Genomic DNA, 18,607 nt, shown 5'->3' on the forward strand with positions numbered 1-18,607 from the left:
ACCCTCACCTATGAACCCACGCCAGGAAACCAACCAAAAAAGAACAGAAAACGAAACGACATCATCTGGTACAACCCCCCATACAGCAAAAACGTCTCAACTAACATTGGACACAAATTCCTCAATCTGATTGACAAACACTTTCCCAAAGACAACACCCTAAGAAAAGTATTCAACAAGAACAACATTAAATTGAGCTACAGCTGTATGAACAATATACGACAAATTATCTCAAACCACAACAAAACAATTGCAAATGAGCCGTCGGCCCCCGGACAGAGCGACTCCAAAACCAACAAAGGCTGCAACTGTCGAAAGAAACCTGATTGCCCTCTCAACGGGGGGTGCTTACAAACATCAGTTGTCTACCAATCTAAGGTAACACGCAAGGACATTAACACATCCGACACATATGTAGGATTAACCGAGGGAGAGTTTAAAACCAGATGGAACAATCACAAGGCTTCTTTCAGGAACCAAAACCTGCGGAATACCACAGAACTCAGCAAACACATTTGGGACCTCAAAGACAATAATGTTGAATATTCAATAACATGGCAAATTCTTGCATCCAGCACACCTTACAATAGTGGTAATAAAAGATGCAACCTATGCTTGAAAGAGAAACTGTTTATTATTTACCGTCCAGACCTGTCATCCCTCAACAAGCGCAGCGAAATTGTAACAGCATGCCGCCACAGACGGAAACACCTCCTAGGTAACACATGAGCCAATCACCACGCCCCTACGCCAGCCTGTACCCACCCACTCTGTGCCCTATATAAACCATGGTATGTGAATGCTCCCATTAAAATCTGATGATTGAAGGAACCCCCCCTCATGAAACAGGCCTGTAGAGATGAAGTAGTCTTGTGATTTTTTTCCCCACACATACATATATGTATATATATATGTATGTATGTATATATATATATATATGTATATATATATGTATGTATGTATATATATATATATATGTATGTGTATATATATGTATATATACACATACATATACTGTATATGTACATACATATATACATACATATATATATATGTATATATACATACATACATATATGTATGTGTATATATATATGTATATATGTGTATATATACATACATATATGTATGTATGTATGTATGTGTGTGTATATATATATATATATATACACGTATACAATCATATATATATATTTACACACACACATACACATATATAACTTGTCCAGGGTGTACCCCGCCTTCCGCCCGATTGTAGCTGAGATAGGCTCCAGCGCCCCCGCGACCCCGAAGGGAATAAGCAGTAGAAAATGGATGTATGGATATATATATATATATATATATATATATATATATATATATATATATATATATATATATATATATATATATATATATATATATATATAAATAAATCAGCCCCTTAAGTCATCCAGCAACAATGAGAAAAATATTTTGTATGTTTTATTTTATTTATTTTTTGTATATGTACATAGTAGTACGCCTTTAAAGTAGCAGTAGGGTGGAATTGTATTTACAATCTGCAAAGTATGTGAGAATACCGTCTAAACATCACTAAATGACACAAATTCAGTCGACCATTTTGAATATTCCACTCCGAAGACCTTCGGTAATTTCCCCAGATCCTACGTCACTGTAGTAACACTTCTGACCACATTATTAGGTCAGTCGTATTGGAAATACACAAACATTATATCATTCACAATCCCTATGTAAGACAAGAACACAGATGTTTTTATTTGTAAGTGTATATAAATATCTAACATATACTCTCTAAAAACATCCAGAAAGTACCGACAATATTCCATTTACTTGTGGTGACCTGAAAATGAACCAAATGTGAGTGATATTATTATTATTATAAGTTCTAACGCAGACGGACTATTTTAGCGGCGCATTGATAGCAGCGAGCTAACGCTAGCTTATGCTGCTATTGTTGACACACTATAAGATGGCGGCTGCTTCTGCTTGGTGTCAAATTGTACATATTACATATTGTTATGAAGGTGTCTGTTACTACATTATATATATATTTGCAGTGTGTATATTGTACATATTACATATTGTTATGAAGGTGTCTGTTACTACATTATACAGGTAAAAGCCAGTAAATTAGAATATTTTGAAAAACTTGATTTATTTCAGTAATTGCATTCAAAAGGTGTAACTTGTACATTATATTTATTCATTGCACACAGACTGATGCATTCAAATGTTTATTTCATTTAATTTTGATGATTTGAAGTGGCAACAAATGAAAATCCAAAATTCCGTGTGTCACAAAATTAGAATATTGTGTAAGGGTTAAATTTTGAAGACACCTGGTGCCACAAACTAATCAGCTGATTAACTCAAAACACCTGCAAAGGGCTTTAAATGGTCTCTCAGTCCAGTTCTGAAGCCTACACAAACATGGGGAAGACTTCAGATTTGACAGCTGTCCAAAAGGCAACCATCGACACATTGCACAAGGAGGGAAAGACACAAAAGGTTATTGCTGAAGAGGCTGGCTGTTCTCAGAGCTCTGTGTCCAAACACATTAATGGAGAGGCAAAGGGAAGGAAAAACTGTGGTCAGAAAAAGTGTACAAGCGATAGGGATCACCGCGCCCTGGTCAAGATTGTGAAAAAAAAACCATTCAAAAATGTGGGGGAGATTCAGAAGGAGTGGACAGCTGCTGGAGTCAGTGCTTCAAGATCCACCACCAAGAGACACTTGAAAGACATGGGTTTCAACTGCCACATACCTCGTGTCAAGCCACTGTTGACCAAGAAACAGCGCGCAAAGCGTCTCTAAGGAAAAAAAGAGCTGGACTGCTGCTGAGTGGTCCAAAGTCATGTTTTCTGACGAAAGCAAATTTTGCATTTCCTTTGGAAATCGAGGTCCCAGAGTCTGGAGGAAGACAGGAGAGGCACAGGATCCACGTTGCCTGAAGTCTAGTGTAAAGTTTCCACCATCAGTGATGGTTTGGGGTGCCATGTCATCTGCTGGTGTCGGTCCACTCTGTTTCCTGAGATCCAGGGTCAACGCAGCCGTCTACCAGCAAGTTTTAGAGCACTACATGCTTCCTGCTGCTGACCTGCTCTATGGAGATGGAGATTTCAAGTTCCAACAGGACTTGGCGCCTGCACACAGCGCAAAATCTACCCGTGCCTGGTTTACGGACCATGGTATTTCTGTTCTAAATTGGCCCGCCAACTCCCCTGACCTTAGCCCCATAGAAAATCTGTGGGGTATTGTGAAAAGTAAGATGCAGAATGCCAGACCCAAAAACGCAGAAGAGTTGAAGGCCACTATCAGAGCAACCTGGGCCCTCATGACACCTGAGCAGTGCCAGAAACTCATCGACTCCATGCCACGCCGCATTAACGCAGTAATTGAGGCAAAAGGAGCTCCAACCAAGTATTGAGTATTGTACATGCTCATATTTTTCATTTTCATACTTTTCAGTTGGCCAACATTTCTAAAAATCCCTTTTTTGTATTAGCCTTAAGTAATATTCTAATTTTGTGACACACGGAATTTTGGATTTTCATTTGTTGCCACTTCAAATCATCAAAATTAAATGAAATAAACATTTGAATGCATCAGTCTGTGTGCAATGAATAAATATAATGTACAAGTTACACCTTTTGAATGCAATTACTGAAATAAATCAAGTTTTTCAAAATATTCTAATTTACTGGCTTTTACCTGTATATACTTGCAGTGTGTATATTGTACATATTACATATTGTTATGAAGGTGTCTGTTACTACATGATGTATATAATTGCAGTGTGTATATAAAACGTTGGAGGGTTTTGAAGTTGTTTTAGAGACTTTGAAGGCTACAACTGTTGTGACTCCCATGAGTCGCATCTTTCAAGTGTGTTTTATCATCTTTAAAATCGTATATATAAAAAAAAACTTGTGTTCTTGTCTCCTACTGTTTTTTTCTCGCTTGATGCTCCGGTTCATGCATGGCGAGGTTCTTCTCTAATGTGTTGCTGAGGAGCAGACCTCTTTAGACCTTCAGTCCGCAGCTGGAGACGAGACCGCTCATGCTGCCATCCATTAGTCACTCACTCACTCACTCACCCACACACACTTGTATTTCTTACCTTCTTGAGACCTCCAAAAAATGCCTACCTCTTTAGGACCACCCTATTCTAGATATATATAAAGATGTGTATTACAACATTAATAATATATACATACTAGTGATGGGTCCGGCAACACCGATGCATCGGCGCATGCGTCGAGCTCATGGAGCGAAACCCTGTGTCGGTGCGCGTACCGCTTTTAGAAAGTCACGTGACCGATCATGAGCTGTTTCGGTCACGTGACCGATACGCCAACTGTGTCGCCTCCTCTGTGCCCTGTGAGCGGCTCTTTTCTACAGCCCGAGAAATAATAACTAAGAAGAGAAATCGTCTAAAATGTAATACGTCGGAAAAACTTTATTTTTTAATAAAAATGTGTAAAAAAAAATTAAATAAAAAAAATTCCCAGTCCACAATCATCCACAACACATTCTCTTAGATGTCCATGTTATGATACATGTTCACATTATTTATTGACTGTATCTAAAAAAGATAAAACTATATTTTTATTTAAATGAAGATATGCAATAATCCTAAATGAAATACAATGACTCGGTTTATATTATTGTATATACTAGGGCAGGGGTCACCAACGCGGTGCCCGCGGTCACCAGGTAGCCCGTAAGGACCAGATCAGTCGCCCGCTGGCCTGTTCTAAAAATAGCTCAAAGAGCAGCACTTACCAGTGAGCTGCCTCTATTTTTTAAATTGTATTTATTTACTAGCAAGCTGGTCTCGCTTTGCTCGACATTTTTAATTCTAAAAGAGACAAAACTCAAATAGAATTTGAAAATCCAAGAAAATATTTTAAAGACTTGGTCTTCACTTGGAATAAGCGATAGAAAATGGATGGATGGATGGGTCTTCACTTGTTTAAATAAATTCATTTATTTTTTACTTTGCTTCTTATTACTTTTAGAAATACAATTTTAGAGAATAAATACAACCTTAAAAATGATTTTAGGATTTTTAAACAAATATACCTTTTTACCTTTTGAATTTCTTCCTCTTCTTTCCTGACAGTTTAAATCAATGTTCAAGTATTTTATTTTATTTTTATTGTAAAGAATAATAAATATTTTAGCTTCTGAATATTTGTGAAATATTTCTTCAAACTTACTATGATTAAAATTCAAAAAAATTATTCTGGCAAATCTAGAAAATCTGTAGAATCAAATTTAAATCTTATTTCAAAGTATTTTGAATTTCTTTTAAAAATTTTGTTCTGGAAAATCTAGAAGAAATACTGATTTGTCTTTGTTAGAAATATAGCTTGGTCCAATTTGTTAAATATTCTAACAAAGTGCAGATTGGATTTTAACCAATTTAAAACATGTCATCAAAATTCAAAAATGTATCTTAATCAGGAAAAAATTACTAATGATGTTCCATAAATTCTTTTTTTAATTTTTTCAAAAAGATTCAAATTAGCTAGTTTTTCTCTTCTTTTTGTCGGTTGAATTTTGAATTTTAAAGAGTCGAAATTGAAGATAAACTATGTTTCAAAATTTTATTTTAATTTTTTCGTGTTTTCTCCTCTTTTAAACCGTTCAATTAAGTGTTTTTTTCATCATTTATTCTCTACAAAAAACCTTCCGTAAAAGGGAAAAAAAAATGTACGACGGAATGACAGACAGAAATACCCATTTTTTATATATATATAAATTTATTTATTTAGCTATTCTTGTTTAAATCACTCTTAAGTGTAACTTACAGATGACAATATATTTATTTATTTAAGTGTGTATCAAACTGGTAGCCCTTCGCATTAATCAGTACCCAAGAAGTAGTTTTTGGTTTCAAAAAGGTTGGTGACCCCTGTACTAGGGCATCAAATCAGTGTCAGTTGAGTCGGTCCATAGGTTGCCTGTAGGGATTTTTAATGTCCAGCAGATGTCAGTATTTAGTGACACAGTATCGACACAGTATCAATACAGTTTTGCAATGTGTCGAAACGCTTCATGACGCCTCATCAACCCATCACTAATACATACTATGCAAATATATTTTAAAAAAGCTTGTTGTGAAAAATGACTTGGAATTTCCCAATAAAAAGGTCACAATTTCACAAGAAAAAGGTCACAATTTCACAAGTAAAACTTTAGAATTTTGGCATTTTTATAATAAAAGTCGTAATTTTACTCAACGCAAGTCAAAATTTTACAAGGAAAACTGAACATGTGTGCAATATTATGATAAAAGTTGGAATTTTACTCAATAACAGTCGCAATTTTACAAGAAAAGCTTACATTTTGGGCAATTTTATGAAAAGGGTCGTAATTTTACTCAACAAAAGTCACAATTTTATAAGAACATTTTCAATGCAAATATATTTAAAAAAAAAAGCTTGTTGTGAAAAATGACTTGGAATTTCACAAGAAAAAGGTCACAATTTCACAAGTAAAACTTAGAATTTTGGCATTTTTTATAATAAAAGTCGTAATTTTACTCAACGCAAGTCAAAATTTTACAAGGAAGACTGAACATGTGTGCAATATTATGATAAAAGTTGGAATTTAACTCAATAACAGTCGCAATTTTACAAGAAAAGCTTACATTTTGGGCAATTTTATGAAAAGGGTCGTAATTTTACTCAACAAAAGTCACAATTTTATAAGAACATTTTCAATGCAAATATATTAAAAAAAGCTTGTTGTGAAAAATGACTTGGAATTTCACAAGAAAAAGGTCACAATTTCACAAGTAAAACTTAGAATTTTGGCATTTTTATAATAAAAGTCGTAATTTTACTCAACGCAAGTCAAAATATTACAAGGAAAACTGAACATGTGTGCAATATTATGATAAAAGTTGGAATTTTACTCAATAACAGTCGCAATTTTACAAGAAAAGCTTACATTTTGGGCAATTTTATGAAAAGGGTCGTAATTTTACTCAACAAAAGTCACAATTTTATAAGAACATTTTCAATGCAAATATATTTAAAAAAGCTTGTTGTGAAAAATGACTTGGAATTTCACAAGAAAAAGGTCACAATTTCACAAGTAAAACTTAGAATTTTGGCATTTTTATTATAAAAGTCGTAATTTTACTCAACGCAAGTCAAAATATTACAAGGAAAACTGAACATGTGTGCAATATTATGATAAAAGTTGGAATTTTATTCAATAACAGTCGCAATTTTACAAGAAAAGCTTACATTTTGGGCAATTTTATGAAAAGGGTCGTAATTTTACTCAACAAAAGTCACAATTTTATAAGAACATTTTCAATGCAAATATATTAAAAAAAAGCTTGTTGTGAAAAATGACTTGGAATTTCACAAGAAAAAGGTCACAATTTCACAAGTAAAACTTAGAATTTTGGCATTTTTATAATAAAAGTCGTAATTTTACTCAACGCAAGTCAAAATATTACAAGGAAAACTGAACATGTGTGCAATATTATGATAAAAGTTGGAATTTTACTCAATAACAGTCGCAATTTTACAAGAAAAGCTTACATTTTGGGCAATTTTATGAAAAGGGTCGTAATTTTACTCAACAAAAGTCACAATTTTATAAGAACATTTTCAATGCAAATATATTTAAAAAAGCTTGTTGTGAAAAATGACTTGGAATTTCACAAGAAAAAGGTCACAATTTCACAAGTAAAACTTAGAATTTTGGCATTTTTATTATAAAAGTCGTAATTTTACTCAACGCAAGTCAAAATATTACAAGGAAAACTGAACATGTGTGCAATATTATGATAAAAGTTGGAATTTTACTCAATAACAGTCGCAATTTTACAAGAAAAGCTTACATTTTGGGCAATTTTATGAAAAGGGTCGTAATTTTACTCAACAAAAGTCACAATTTTATAAGAACATTTTCAATGCAAATATATTAAAAAAAAGCTTGTTGTGAAAAATGACTTGGAATTTCACAAGAAAAAGGTCACAATTTCACAAGTAAAACTTAGAATTTTGGCATTTTTATAATAAAAGTCGTAATTTTACTCAACGCAAGTCAAAATATTACAAGGAAAACTGAACATGTGTGCAATATTATGATAAAAGTTGGAATTTTACTCAATAACAGTCGCAATTTTACAAGAAAAGCTTACATTTTGGGCAATTTTATGAAAAGGGTCGTAATTTTACTCAACAAAAGTCACAATTTTATAAGAACATTTTCAATGCAAATATATTTAAAAAAGCTTGTTGTGAAAAATGACTTGGAATTTCACAAGAAAAAGGTCACAATTTCACAAGTAAAACTTAGAATTTTGGCATTTTTATTATAAAAGTCGTAATTTTACTCAACGCAAGTCAAAATATTACAAGGAAAACTGAACATGTGTGCAATATTATGATAAAAGTTGGAATTTTACTCAATAACAGTCGCAATTTTACAAGAAAAGCTTACATTTTGGGCAATTTTATGAAAAGGGTCGTAATTTTACTCAACAAAAGTCACAATTTTATAAGAACATTTTCAATGCAAATATATTAAAAAAAAGCTTGTTGTGAAAAATGACTTGGAATTTCACAAGAAAAAGGTCACAATTTCACAAGTAAAACTTAGAATTTTGGCATTTTTATAATAAAAGTCGTAATTTTACTCAACGCAAGTCAAAATATTACAAGGAAAACTGAACATGTGTGCAATATTATGATAAAAGTTGGAATTTTACTCAATAACAGTCGCAATTTTACAAGAAAAGCTTACATTTTGGGCAATTTTATGAAAAGGGTCGTAATTTTACTCAACAAAAGTCACAATTTTATAAGAACATTTTAAATTATGGCAACATTATAATAATACTCGGAATTTTACTCGGCAAAATGATGACAAAAGTAAAAGTTTTACTCAAAAAATGTCACTATTTTACAAGAACCACAAAAAAAAGGCAATATTGTGATAAAAGTTAGAATTTTATATGACAAATGTCACCATTAAAAAGTAATATTTTTACGTAACAAAGTAATAATTTTACTAGAAAATATTGCAATATTACAGAAACAGAAAGAATGTGAGAAATTGTTCCCAATTTTATAAGAAAAAAGTCGACGCATTGTGAGAAAAAGACTGCTTTTAGTTCATTTTTTTATTTTTTGTTTGTAATTGGTTTATATTCTTAATTATTTACTTCAAGTTATCACAGTATGTCTATATATACATATATATATGTATATATATATATATATATATATATATATATCTTAATAAGGTTATCCAAAAAATAGTGCTCGATACCGTAGTAGAGCGCAATATATGTATGTGTGGGAAAAAAATCACAAGACTACTTCATCTCTACAGGCCTGTTTCATGAGGGGTTCCCTCAATCATCAGGAGATTTTAATGGAAGCATTCACATACCATGGTTTATATAGGGCACAGAGTGGGTAGGTGCAGGCTGGCGTAGGGGCGTGGTGATTGGCTCATGTGTTACCTAGGAGGTGTTTCCGTCTGTGGCGGCATGCTGTTACAATTTCGCTGCGCTTGTTGAGGGATGACAGGTCTGGACGGTAAATAATAAACAGTTTCTCTTTCAAGCATAGGTTGCATCTTTTATTACCACTATTGTAAGGTGTGCTGGATGCAAGAATTTGCCATGTTATTGAATATTCAACATTATTGTCTTTGAGGTCCCAAATGTGTTTGCTGAGTTCTGTGGTATTCCGCAGGTTTTGGTTCCTGAAAGAAGCCTTGTGATTGTTCCATCTGGTTTTAAACTCTCCCTCGGTTAATCCTACATATGTGTCGGATGTGTTAATGTCCTCGCGTGTTACCTTAGATTGGTAAACAAGTGATGTTTGTAAGCACCCCCCGTTGAGAGGGCAATCAGGTTTCTTGCGGCAGTTGCAGCCTTTGTTGGTTTTGGAGTCGCTCTGTCCGGGGGCCGACGGCTCATTTGCAATTGTTTTGTTGTGGTTTGAGATAATTTGTTGTATATTGTTCATACAGCTGTAGCTCAATTTAATGTTGTTCTTGTTGAATACTTTTCTTAGGGTGTTGCCTTTGGGGAAGTGTTTGTCAATCAGAGTGAGGAATTTGTGGCCAATGTTAGTTGAGACGTTTTTGCTGTATGGGGGGTTGTACCAGATGATGTTGTTTCGTTTTCTGTTCTTTTTTGGTTGGTTTCCTGGCGTGGGTTCATAGGTGAGGGTGAAATTGTATCCGCTGAATATTCAATAACATGGCAAATTCTTGCATCCAGCACACCTTACAATAGTGGTAATAAAAGATGCAACCTATGCTTGAAAGAGAAACTGTTTATTATATACCGTCCAGACCTGTCATCCCTCAACAAGCACAGCGAAATTGTATCAGCATGCCGCCACAGACGGAAACACCTCCTAGGTAACACATGAGCCAATCACCACGCCCCTACGCCAGCCTGCACCCACACACTCTGTGCCCTATATAAACCATGGTATGTGAATGCTTCCATTAAAATCTCCTGATGATTGAGGGAACCCCTCATGAAACAGGCCTGTAGAGATGAAGTAGTCTTGTGATTTTTTTTCCCACACATACATACATATATATATATATATATATATATATATATATTTTATTTTATTATTTTTTTTTTTTTTGCCAAAGGGGTACATTTCAATTTCTTTAAATTATCTTTCTTATTACATATGTTGACCAGAGGAGGCACACTTCACATTCTTACACACACTTGTTATTTCATATGTTGACCAGAGGGGGAGCACTTTTAAACGCGACACACAGTCAACTAGAAAAATCCCTCCTTTTTGGGACCACCCTCATGTTGATAGATGTCACCACAAATGAGACATTGTCTATTAGATGCAATGTTATTGGGACCATGATTTATGTCATCACTTGTTCACACCTCCTCATATGGAAGACACTTTTCCTTCTTCATGTCTCAAGAAGGCTAGAAATACAAGAACACACACACACTTCCTTTCAACAATGGCCACACATATCTGGCTGTGAGCGGTGAATCATAGGTGGTGAAGAAAGAAGCATATTCTCCTCAGGAACACAAAGAGGAACCTTGCAGAGGTGGTGTGTTCACTGTTGTGTCCGTGAGGAAGGCGCCTTAAATATACCTCAAATGTTCGTCAAATATACCTCAAATATACCTATAATGACTGCAAAATTTTTTTAAAGTTGCGTATTTCAAAGAAATAACGAATATAAGACAGGTATTTATTTCACACTGTGTAATGTATTGAGGTAGTGGCCTGAATAACAATATGCCATAAATTCCTACGCTTTGAACCCTGCGGCTTAGAAGACGGTGCGGCTAATGTATGGATTTTTTTTTTCCCCACTGACAGCCATCATAAAAACTTTTCCAGTAGTGCTTTTTTTTTTTTTTTTTTTAAGCCATCCATAGTGTTCTTACTCGTGTAAATTCTTCACTCATGACTCCAAGCAACGTCTGTAAGTTTTACAATATCAGGCATGTGATTTTTCCGTCTACAGTCAGAAGTCCGTCTTTTTTTATCTCTGTGAAAATATAACGTATGTTACATCCTTCCTGGTTGTTATTATTCGTCTGCGTGTTAGTTTACTGTAAATATCAGCACTCAGTATCAATTTAATATTTACATTGTTTCCTACTATTGGCTCTGATTTCAATCCTTTGCTTTTTTGCCCTTAAAGGGGACTTATTTCCTGAGTGTGTAAATAATAAAAGTCAAAATATCAATGTAACTGCTACTTTACTTGGTATCGTTACTGTCGATATTTGTATCGATCCGCCTTCCTTTGTTTACGCTCAAAAGCTCTCGCTTAGCGGTTAGCATATCCTCTTACGGCAGCGTTTCTCAAAGTGTGGGGCGCGCCCCACTGGTGGGGAATAGAGACATGACAGGTGGGGCGCGAGGAACGGGAGGAAATTTCACTTTAAAAATTTTTTTAAATTATTATATTCTTAGATTATTTTTTTTACGATGCTTTCATTTTCTATACACACTGTAAATCACTTTGTGATTCTGTCTGTGAAATTCGCTATATAAATAAATGGAAATTACCGGTACTTATTTTTACTGTAGGCTTTATATTTCTCGGTACGAGCGAAAGTTTGACAGACATAGCAACAGTAACTAAGGGGGGCGGGGCTAAGCGGAACAAACTTTCGCGCGGATGGGTAGCAGGCTAATGTGTGGATCACAATTACACAAATATATACATTTGTGACTCGCACCTCAAAGGTCGTCGAGCCAGAGCCAGCGCCTGCAGAGAAACAAAAATGTGACGGGCACACACTGTGTCATTCACCGGGAAGCACTCGCGTCAAGGCAGCTCAGCCCCGAACTCAATGAGGTTTTAACAGATGTTGTGAGCGCGGTAAATTTGATCAAAACACGACCACTGAAAGTGCGACTGTTCTCTGCACTGTGTGAGGAAATGGGAGCTGATCATACAGCCGTGCTGTTTCACAGTGAAGCAAGGTGGCTCTCCTGGGGGAAAGTGCTGTCACTTGCCCTGTCTTGCCAAATGCATAGCTCCTCCTTTTTTTTTTGCAAAGATTGCAAAGTGGCACTTTTATTGTATTTATTATTGAACTTGATGCAAGTTATTTGATTTATTATTTAACTTGATGCAAGTTATAACACTTTTTTTGATTTATTATTGAACTTGATGCAAGTTATAACACTTTTGTTTTATTTATTATTGAACTTGATGCAAGTTATTTGATTTATTATTGAACTTGATGCAAGTTATAACACTTTTTTTGATTTATTATTGAACTTGATGCAAGTTATAACACTTTTTGTTTTATTTATTATTGAACTTGATGCAAGTTATAACACTTTTTTTTATTTATTATTGAACTTGATGCAAGTTATAACACTTTTTTTGATTTATTATTGAACTTGATGCAAGTTATTTGATTTATTATTGAACTTGATGCAAGTTATAACACTTTTATTTGATTTATTATTGAACTTGATGCAAGTTATAACACTTTTATTTGATTTATTATTGAACTTGATGCAAGTTATAACACTTTTTTTTATTATTGAACTTGATGCAAGTTATAACACTTTTTTTGATTTATTATTGAACTTGATGCAAGTTATTTGATTTATTATTGAACTTGATGCAAGTTATAACACTTTTTTTGATTTATTATTGAACTTGATGCAAGTTATAACACTTTTGTTTTATTTATTATTGAACTTGATGCAAGTTATAACACTTTTTTTTATTTATTATTGAACTTGATGCAAGTTATAACACTTTTGTTTTATTTATTATTGAACTTGATGCAAGTTATAACACTTTTTTTGATTTATTATTGAACTTGATGCAAGTTATTTGATTTATTATTGAACTTGATGCAAGTTATAACACTTTTATTTGATTTATTATTGAACTTGATGCAAGTTATAACACTTTTTTTTTATTGAACTTGATGCAAGTTATAACACTTTTGTTTTATTTATTATTGAACTTGATGCAAGTTATAACACTTTTTTTGATTTATTATTGAACTTGATGCAAGTTATTTGATTTATTATTGAACTTGATGCAAGTTATAACACTTTTTTTGATTTATTATTTAACTTGATGCAAGTTATAACACTTTTGTTTTATTTATTATTGAACTTGATGCAAGTTATAACACTTTTTTTGATTTATTATTGAACTTGATGCAAGTTATAACACTTTTGTTTTATTTATTATTGAACTTGATGCAAGTTATAACACTTTTTTTGATTTATTATTGAACTTGATGCAAGTTATTTGATTTATTATTGAACTTGATGCAAGTTATAACACTTTTATTTGATTTATTATTGAACTTGATGCAAGTTATAACACTTTTTTTTTATTATTGAACTTGATGCAAGTTATAACACTTTTGTTTTATTTATTATTGAACTTGATGCAAGTTATAACACTTTTTTGATTTATTATTGAACTTGATGCAAGTTATAACACTTATTTGATTTATTATTGAACTTGATGCAAGTTATAACACTTTTTTTGATTTATTATTGAACGTGATGCAAGTTATAACACTTTTTTTGATTTATTATTGAACTTGATGCAAGTTATAACACTTTTTTTGATTTATTATTGAACTTGATGCAAGTTATAACACTTTTGTTTTATTTGTTATTGAACTTGATGCAAGTTATAACACTTTTTTTGATTTATTATTGAACTTGATGCAAGTTATTTGATTTATTATTGAACTTGATGCAAGTTATAACACTTTTTTTTTATTATTGAACTTGATGCAAGTTATAACACTTGTTTTATTTATTATTGAACTTGATGCAAGTTATAACACTTTTTTGATTTATTATTGAACTTGATGCAAGTTATTTGATTTATTATTGAACTTGATGCAAGTTATAACACTTTTTTTGATTTATTATTGAACGTGATGCAAGTTATAACACTTTTTTTAAATTATTGAACTTGATGCAAGTTATAACACTTTTGTTTTATTTATTATTGAACTTGATGCAAGTCATAACACTTTTTTTGATTTATTATTGAACGTGATGCAAGTTATAACACTTTTTTTGATTTATTATTGAACTTGATGCAAGTTATAACACTTTTATTTGATTTATTATTGAACTTGATGCAAGTTATAACACTTTTGTTTTATTTATTATTGAACTTGATGGAAGTTATTTTATTCATTATTGAACTTGATGCAAGTTATACCACAGCTGCACAGTTATTTTATTTGTTATTGAACTTAATGTTATTTTATGTTATTGAGTTTGAATGTATACAACTTGATGTTCAATGAATTTGAAAATGTTAAAGCTTGGCATTAGCGCTCTGTTGGGGCGATGGGGGCAGGTGGGGCTTGAAAACTCCCCCTTGTCCAAAGTGGGGGATGACAAAAAAAAGTTTGAGAACCACTGTCTTACGGTGTGACGTGTAGTGTCTTTAGCTATTTCTCGTCCTCCAGTGATAATTATACTTGTAAGAAACTGTTTATTTGCTGCCATAGAGGCGACGATTACTGACTTTGCCGCACTGTAGAGGGACATTAGCCGCTAGCGAGGACACAACTAGAACGTATGCATTATGAGAGTATAACACATTTTTCTCCTGCTCATTATTTTCCCCAGTTCATAAAATGATAATTACCGATTGGAGCGATACAAAGCGCTGATATCGTGACGGCGTTTTCACCCGTACTTTGTCTTTCAGGAAGCGAAAGTAGGGGCGGAGGAGCTGCGTGATCTCAGGGCCGGCATGCAGCTGGCGGAGGAGGCCCAGAGGCAGGCGCGAGGCATGGAGATGGACTACGAGGAGGTGGTCCACCTGCTGGAGGCCGAGATCGCTGACCTGAAGAACCAAAGAGCCCGGCAGGTGAGGACGCAGCGTCACTGCCCGGAGGAGGACGCACTAAGCCTGGACTTTTGTCTGTCCGGCGTCAGGAAGACGGCGAGCAGCTGAAGAAGAACGTGGCCGTGCTGGAATGTCAGCTGCGGAAGAGCGACGCCGCCAGGAAGGCTTTTGAGACGTCCACCGAAAAACTGCTGAGTTTTGTGGAGGTACGAAGACCTTGTCCAGCTGTACCTAATGAAGTGGCCGGGGGTGTGCCCATACAGCTTCCAATGCGATACCAATGTTGATCCCATATCAGCAGGAATCAGAGTCAAAACAGAGAACACTAACATATTTATTATTAACTGTCTAGAATGGAACTTACGCTGTCTTTAAGTTGAAGTGGAGTGGTACCTGTTTTGGTGACACCTTGTGGTCACAATAATTGACAAAGTTAAGGTCATGACATAGTAAGTTGAATGATGCGGACACTTTTGTTACTGGATTCTTTCTAATACTGCCGTGGAGACTTTGTGTGTGTAAGTAATATACAACTATGATTATGTGACATTTGTATTGTTCAATGGTTGTTACCTACATGCTATTGTGTGCTTAGCTGTTGTGTAGCTGCTAGCCTATAGCCTAGCATGTTTACATTTTGTAAATGACTTTAGTACTATACAAGCATTTAGATGTTAACTGTCCGCCCAGCTTTACACGAGTAAACATGCCGCAGGACTGCCTGTATCGCACATGATATCACACAAGTAAACACTCTGAAGGACTACTTGTATCACACAAGTAAATATGCTGCAGGACTGCCTGTATCACACATGATATCACACAGAAGTAAACACTCTGCAGAACCGCTTGTATCGCACATGATATCACACACAAGTAAACACTCTACAGGACTGCTTTTATCGCACATTATATGACACACAAGTAAACAGTCTGCAGGACTGCTTGTATCGCACATGGTATCACACACAAGTAAACACTACAGGACTGCCTGTATTGCACATGATATCACACACAAGTAAACACTCTACAGGACTGCTTGTATCGCACATGATATCACACACAAGTAAACACTGCAGGACTGCCTGTATCGCACATGATATCACACACAAGTAAACACTCTGAAGGACTGCTTGTATCACACAAGTAAATATGCTGCAGGACTGCCTGTATCGCACATGATATCACACAGAAGTAAACACTCTGCAGGACCGCTTGTATCGCACATGATATCACACACAAGTAAACACTCTGCAAGACTGCTTGTAGTGCACATGATATCACACACAAGTAAACACTCTGCAGGACTGCCTGTATCACACATGATATCACACAAGTAAACACACTGCAGGACTGCTTGTATCGCACATGATATCACACCCAAGTAAACACTCTGCAGGGCTGCTTGTATCGTACATGATATCACACACAAGTAAACACGCTGCAGGGCTGCTTGTATCGTACATGATATCACACACAAGTAAACACGCTGCAGGACTGCCTGTATCCCACATGATATGACACACAAGTAAACAGTCTGCAGGACTGCTTGTATCGCACATGATATCACACACAAGTAAACAGTCTGCAGGACTGCTTGTATCGCACATGATATCACACACAAGTAAACACTCTACAGGACTGCCTGTATTGCACATGATATCACACACAAGTAAACACTCTGCAGGACTGCTTGTATCGCACATGATATCACACACAAGTAAACACTGCTGGACTGCCTGTATCACACATGATATCACACACAAGTAAACACTCTGCAGGACTGCTTGTATCGCACATGATATCACACACAAGTAAACACTCTGCAGGACTGCTTGTATCGCACATGATATCACACACAAGTAAACACTGCTGCAAGACTGCTTGTATCGCACATGATATCAGATTGACCCCCAGTGACGAGTCAAACAAGTTATCGAAAGATAGAACTGACAAGTCGTCTTCTTTGCTCCTCAGAATGTGGAAGAGTTCCTGCGTGAAGGACTTGGACCCGCCAAGACTTCCAGGTACCATCAAGTCCACCTTCCCATGTCAGTGAGTGAGCGTGACCGTCCATGACTCGCATTCTGTATCGGCCGCGACGAGCATCTTTTTTTTAGACCTACATAAATCACGCCCGGTTTGCCTTTGTATCTGGCACTCGCCGATCACTCCAGCAGCACCGAGAGCGGATTCAGACAAACTGCCTCATCGTTAATGTTGACATTTTCCACGGCAACAAAGAACTTGACTAAAAGAAACGCTCCAACGTGAGCAAAGTAGGGCTCCACTTTTCCAAAAATGCGCTAGCTCGATGCTAATATACATTTGCTAATTAGCATTAGCTGAGGGACCAGCTGAGGAACCAGCTGAGGAACCAGCTGAGGGACCAGCTGAGGAACCAGCTGAGGGACCAGCTGAGGAACCAGCTGAGGGACCAGCTGAGGAACCAGCTGAGGGACCAGCTGAGGGACCAGCTGAGGGACCAGCTGAGGGACCAGCTGAGGGACCAGCTGAGGAACCAGCTGAGGGATCAGCTGAGGGACCAGCTGAGGGACCAGTTGAGGAACCAGCTGAGGGACCAGCTGAGGAACCAGCTGAGGAACCAGCTGAGGAACCAGTTGAGGAACCAGCTGAGGGACCAGCTGAGGGACCAGCTGAGGAACCAGCTGAGGACCAGCTGAGGGACCAGCTGAGGAACCAGCTGAGGAACCAGTTGAGGAACCAGTTGAGGAACCAGCTGAGGGACCAGCTGAGGGACCAGCTGAGGAACCTGTTGAGGAACCAGCTGAGGGACCAGCTGAGGAACCAGCTGAGGGACCAGCTGAGGTACCAGCTGAAGGACCAGCTGAAGGACCAGCTGAGGAACCAGCTGAGGAACCAGCTGAGGAACTAGCTGAGGAACCAGCTGAGGGACCAGCTGAGGGACCAGCTGAGGAACCAGGACAACGCGTAGGATGACGTGCTGGGAAGGAGGAAGACCTTCAAGCTGACTGTGACATGGTAATGATGATGATGACTGTGATCATGAGGATGATGATGATGACTGTGATGGTGGCGAAGATGATGATTTCAGTGATGATGATTAGGGATGATGTTCGAAATCGGTTCTCCCGGTTGTTTGATAAGAAAAGAACCGGTTCCATGGACTCAAATCCCTTTTTGAGAACTGTTGAGGGACCAGCTGAGGGACCAGCTGAGGGACCAGTTGAGGAACCAGCTGAGGAACCAGCTGAGG

General features: G+C 36.0%; 1 protein-coding gene across 1 annotated transcript in view; it reads left to right on the top strand.

Annotated features, from left to right (window-relative positions):
* The window catches only part of stxbp4 (syntaxin binding protein 4), a 92,810-nt gene that overhangs the window by 58,020 nt on the left and 16,183 nt on the right, over positions 1–18,607 (top strand). The window contains exons 17-19 of the mRNA XM_061926682.1: positions 15,229–15,390; positions 15,459–15,575; positions 17,347–17,396. Of these exons, the coding sequence (XP_061782666.1) occupies positions 15,229–15,390; positions 15,459–15,575; positions 17,347–17,396 (329 nt within the window). The remainder of the gene's footprint in view (positions 1–15,228; positions 15,391–15,458; positions 15,576–17,346; positions 17,397–18,607) is intronic.

The sequence above is a fragment of the Nerophis lumbriciformis genome, linkage group LG32, assembly GCF_033978685.3.
Source record: "Nerophis lumbriciformis linkage group LG32, RoL_Nlum_v2.1, whole genome shotgun sequence".
Lineage (NCBI taxonomy): Eukaryota > Metazoa > Chordata > Actinopteri > Syngnathiformes > Syngnathidae > Nerophis > Nerophis lumbriciformis.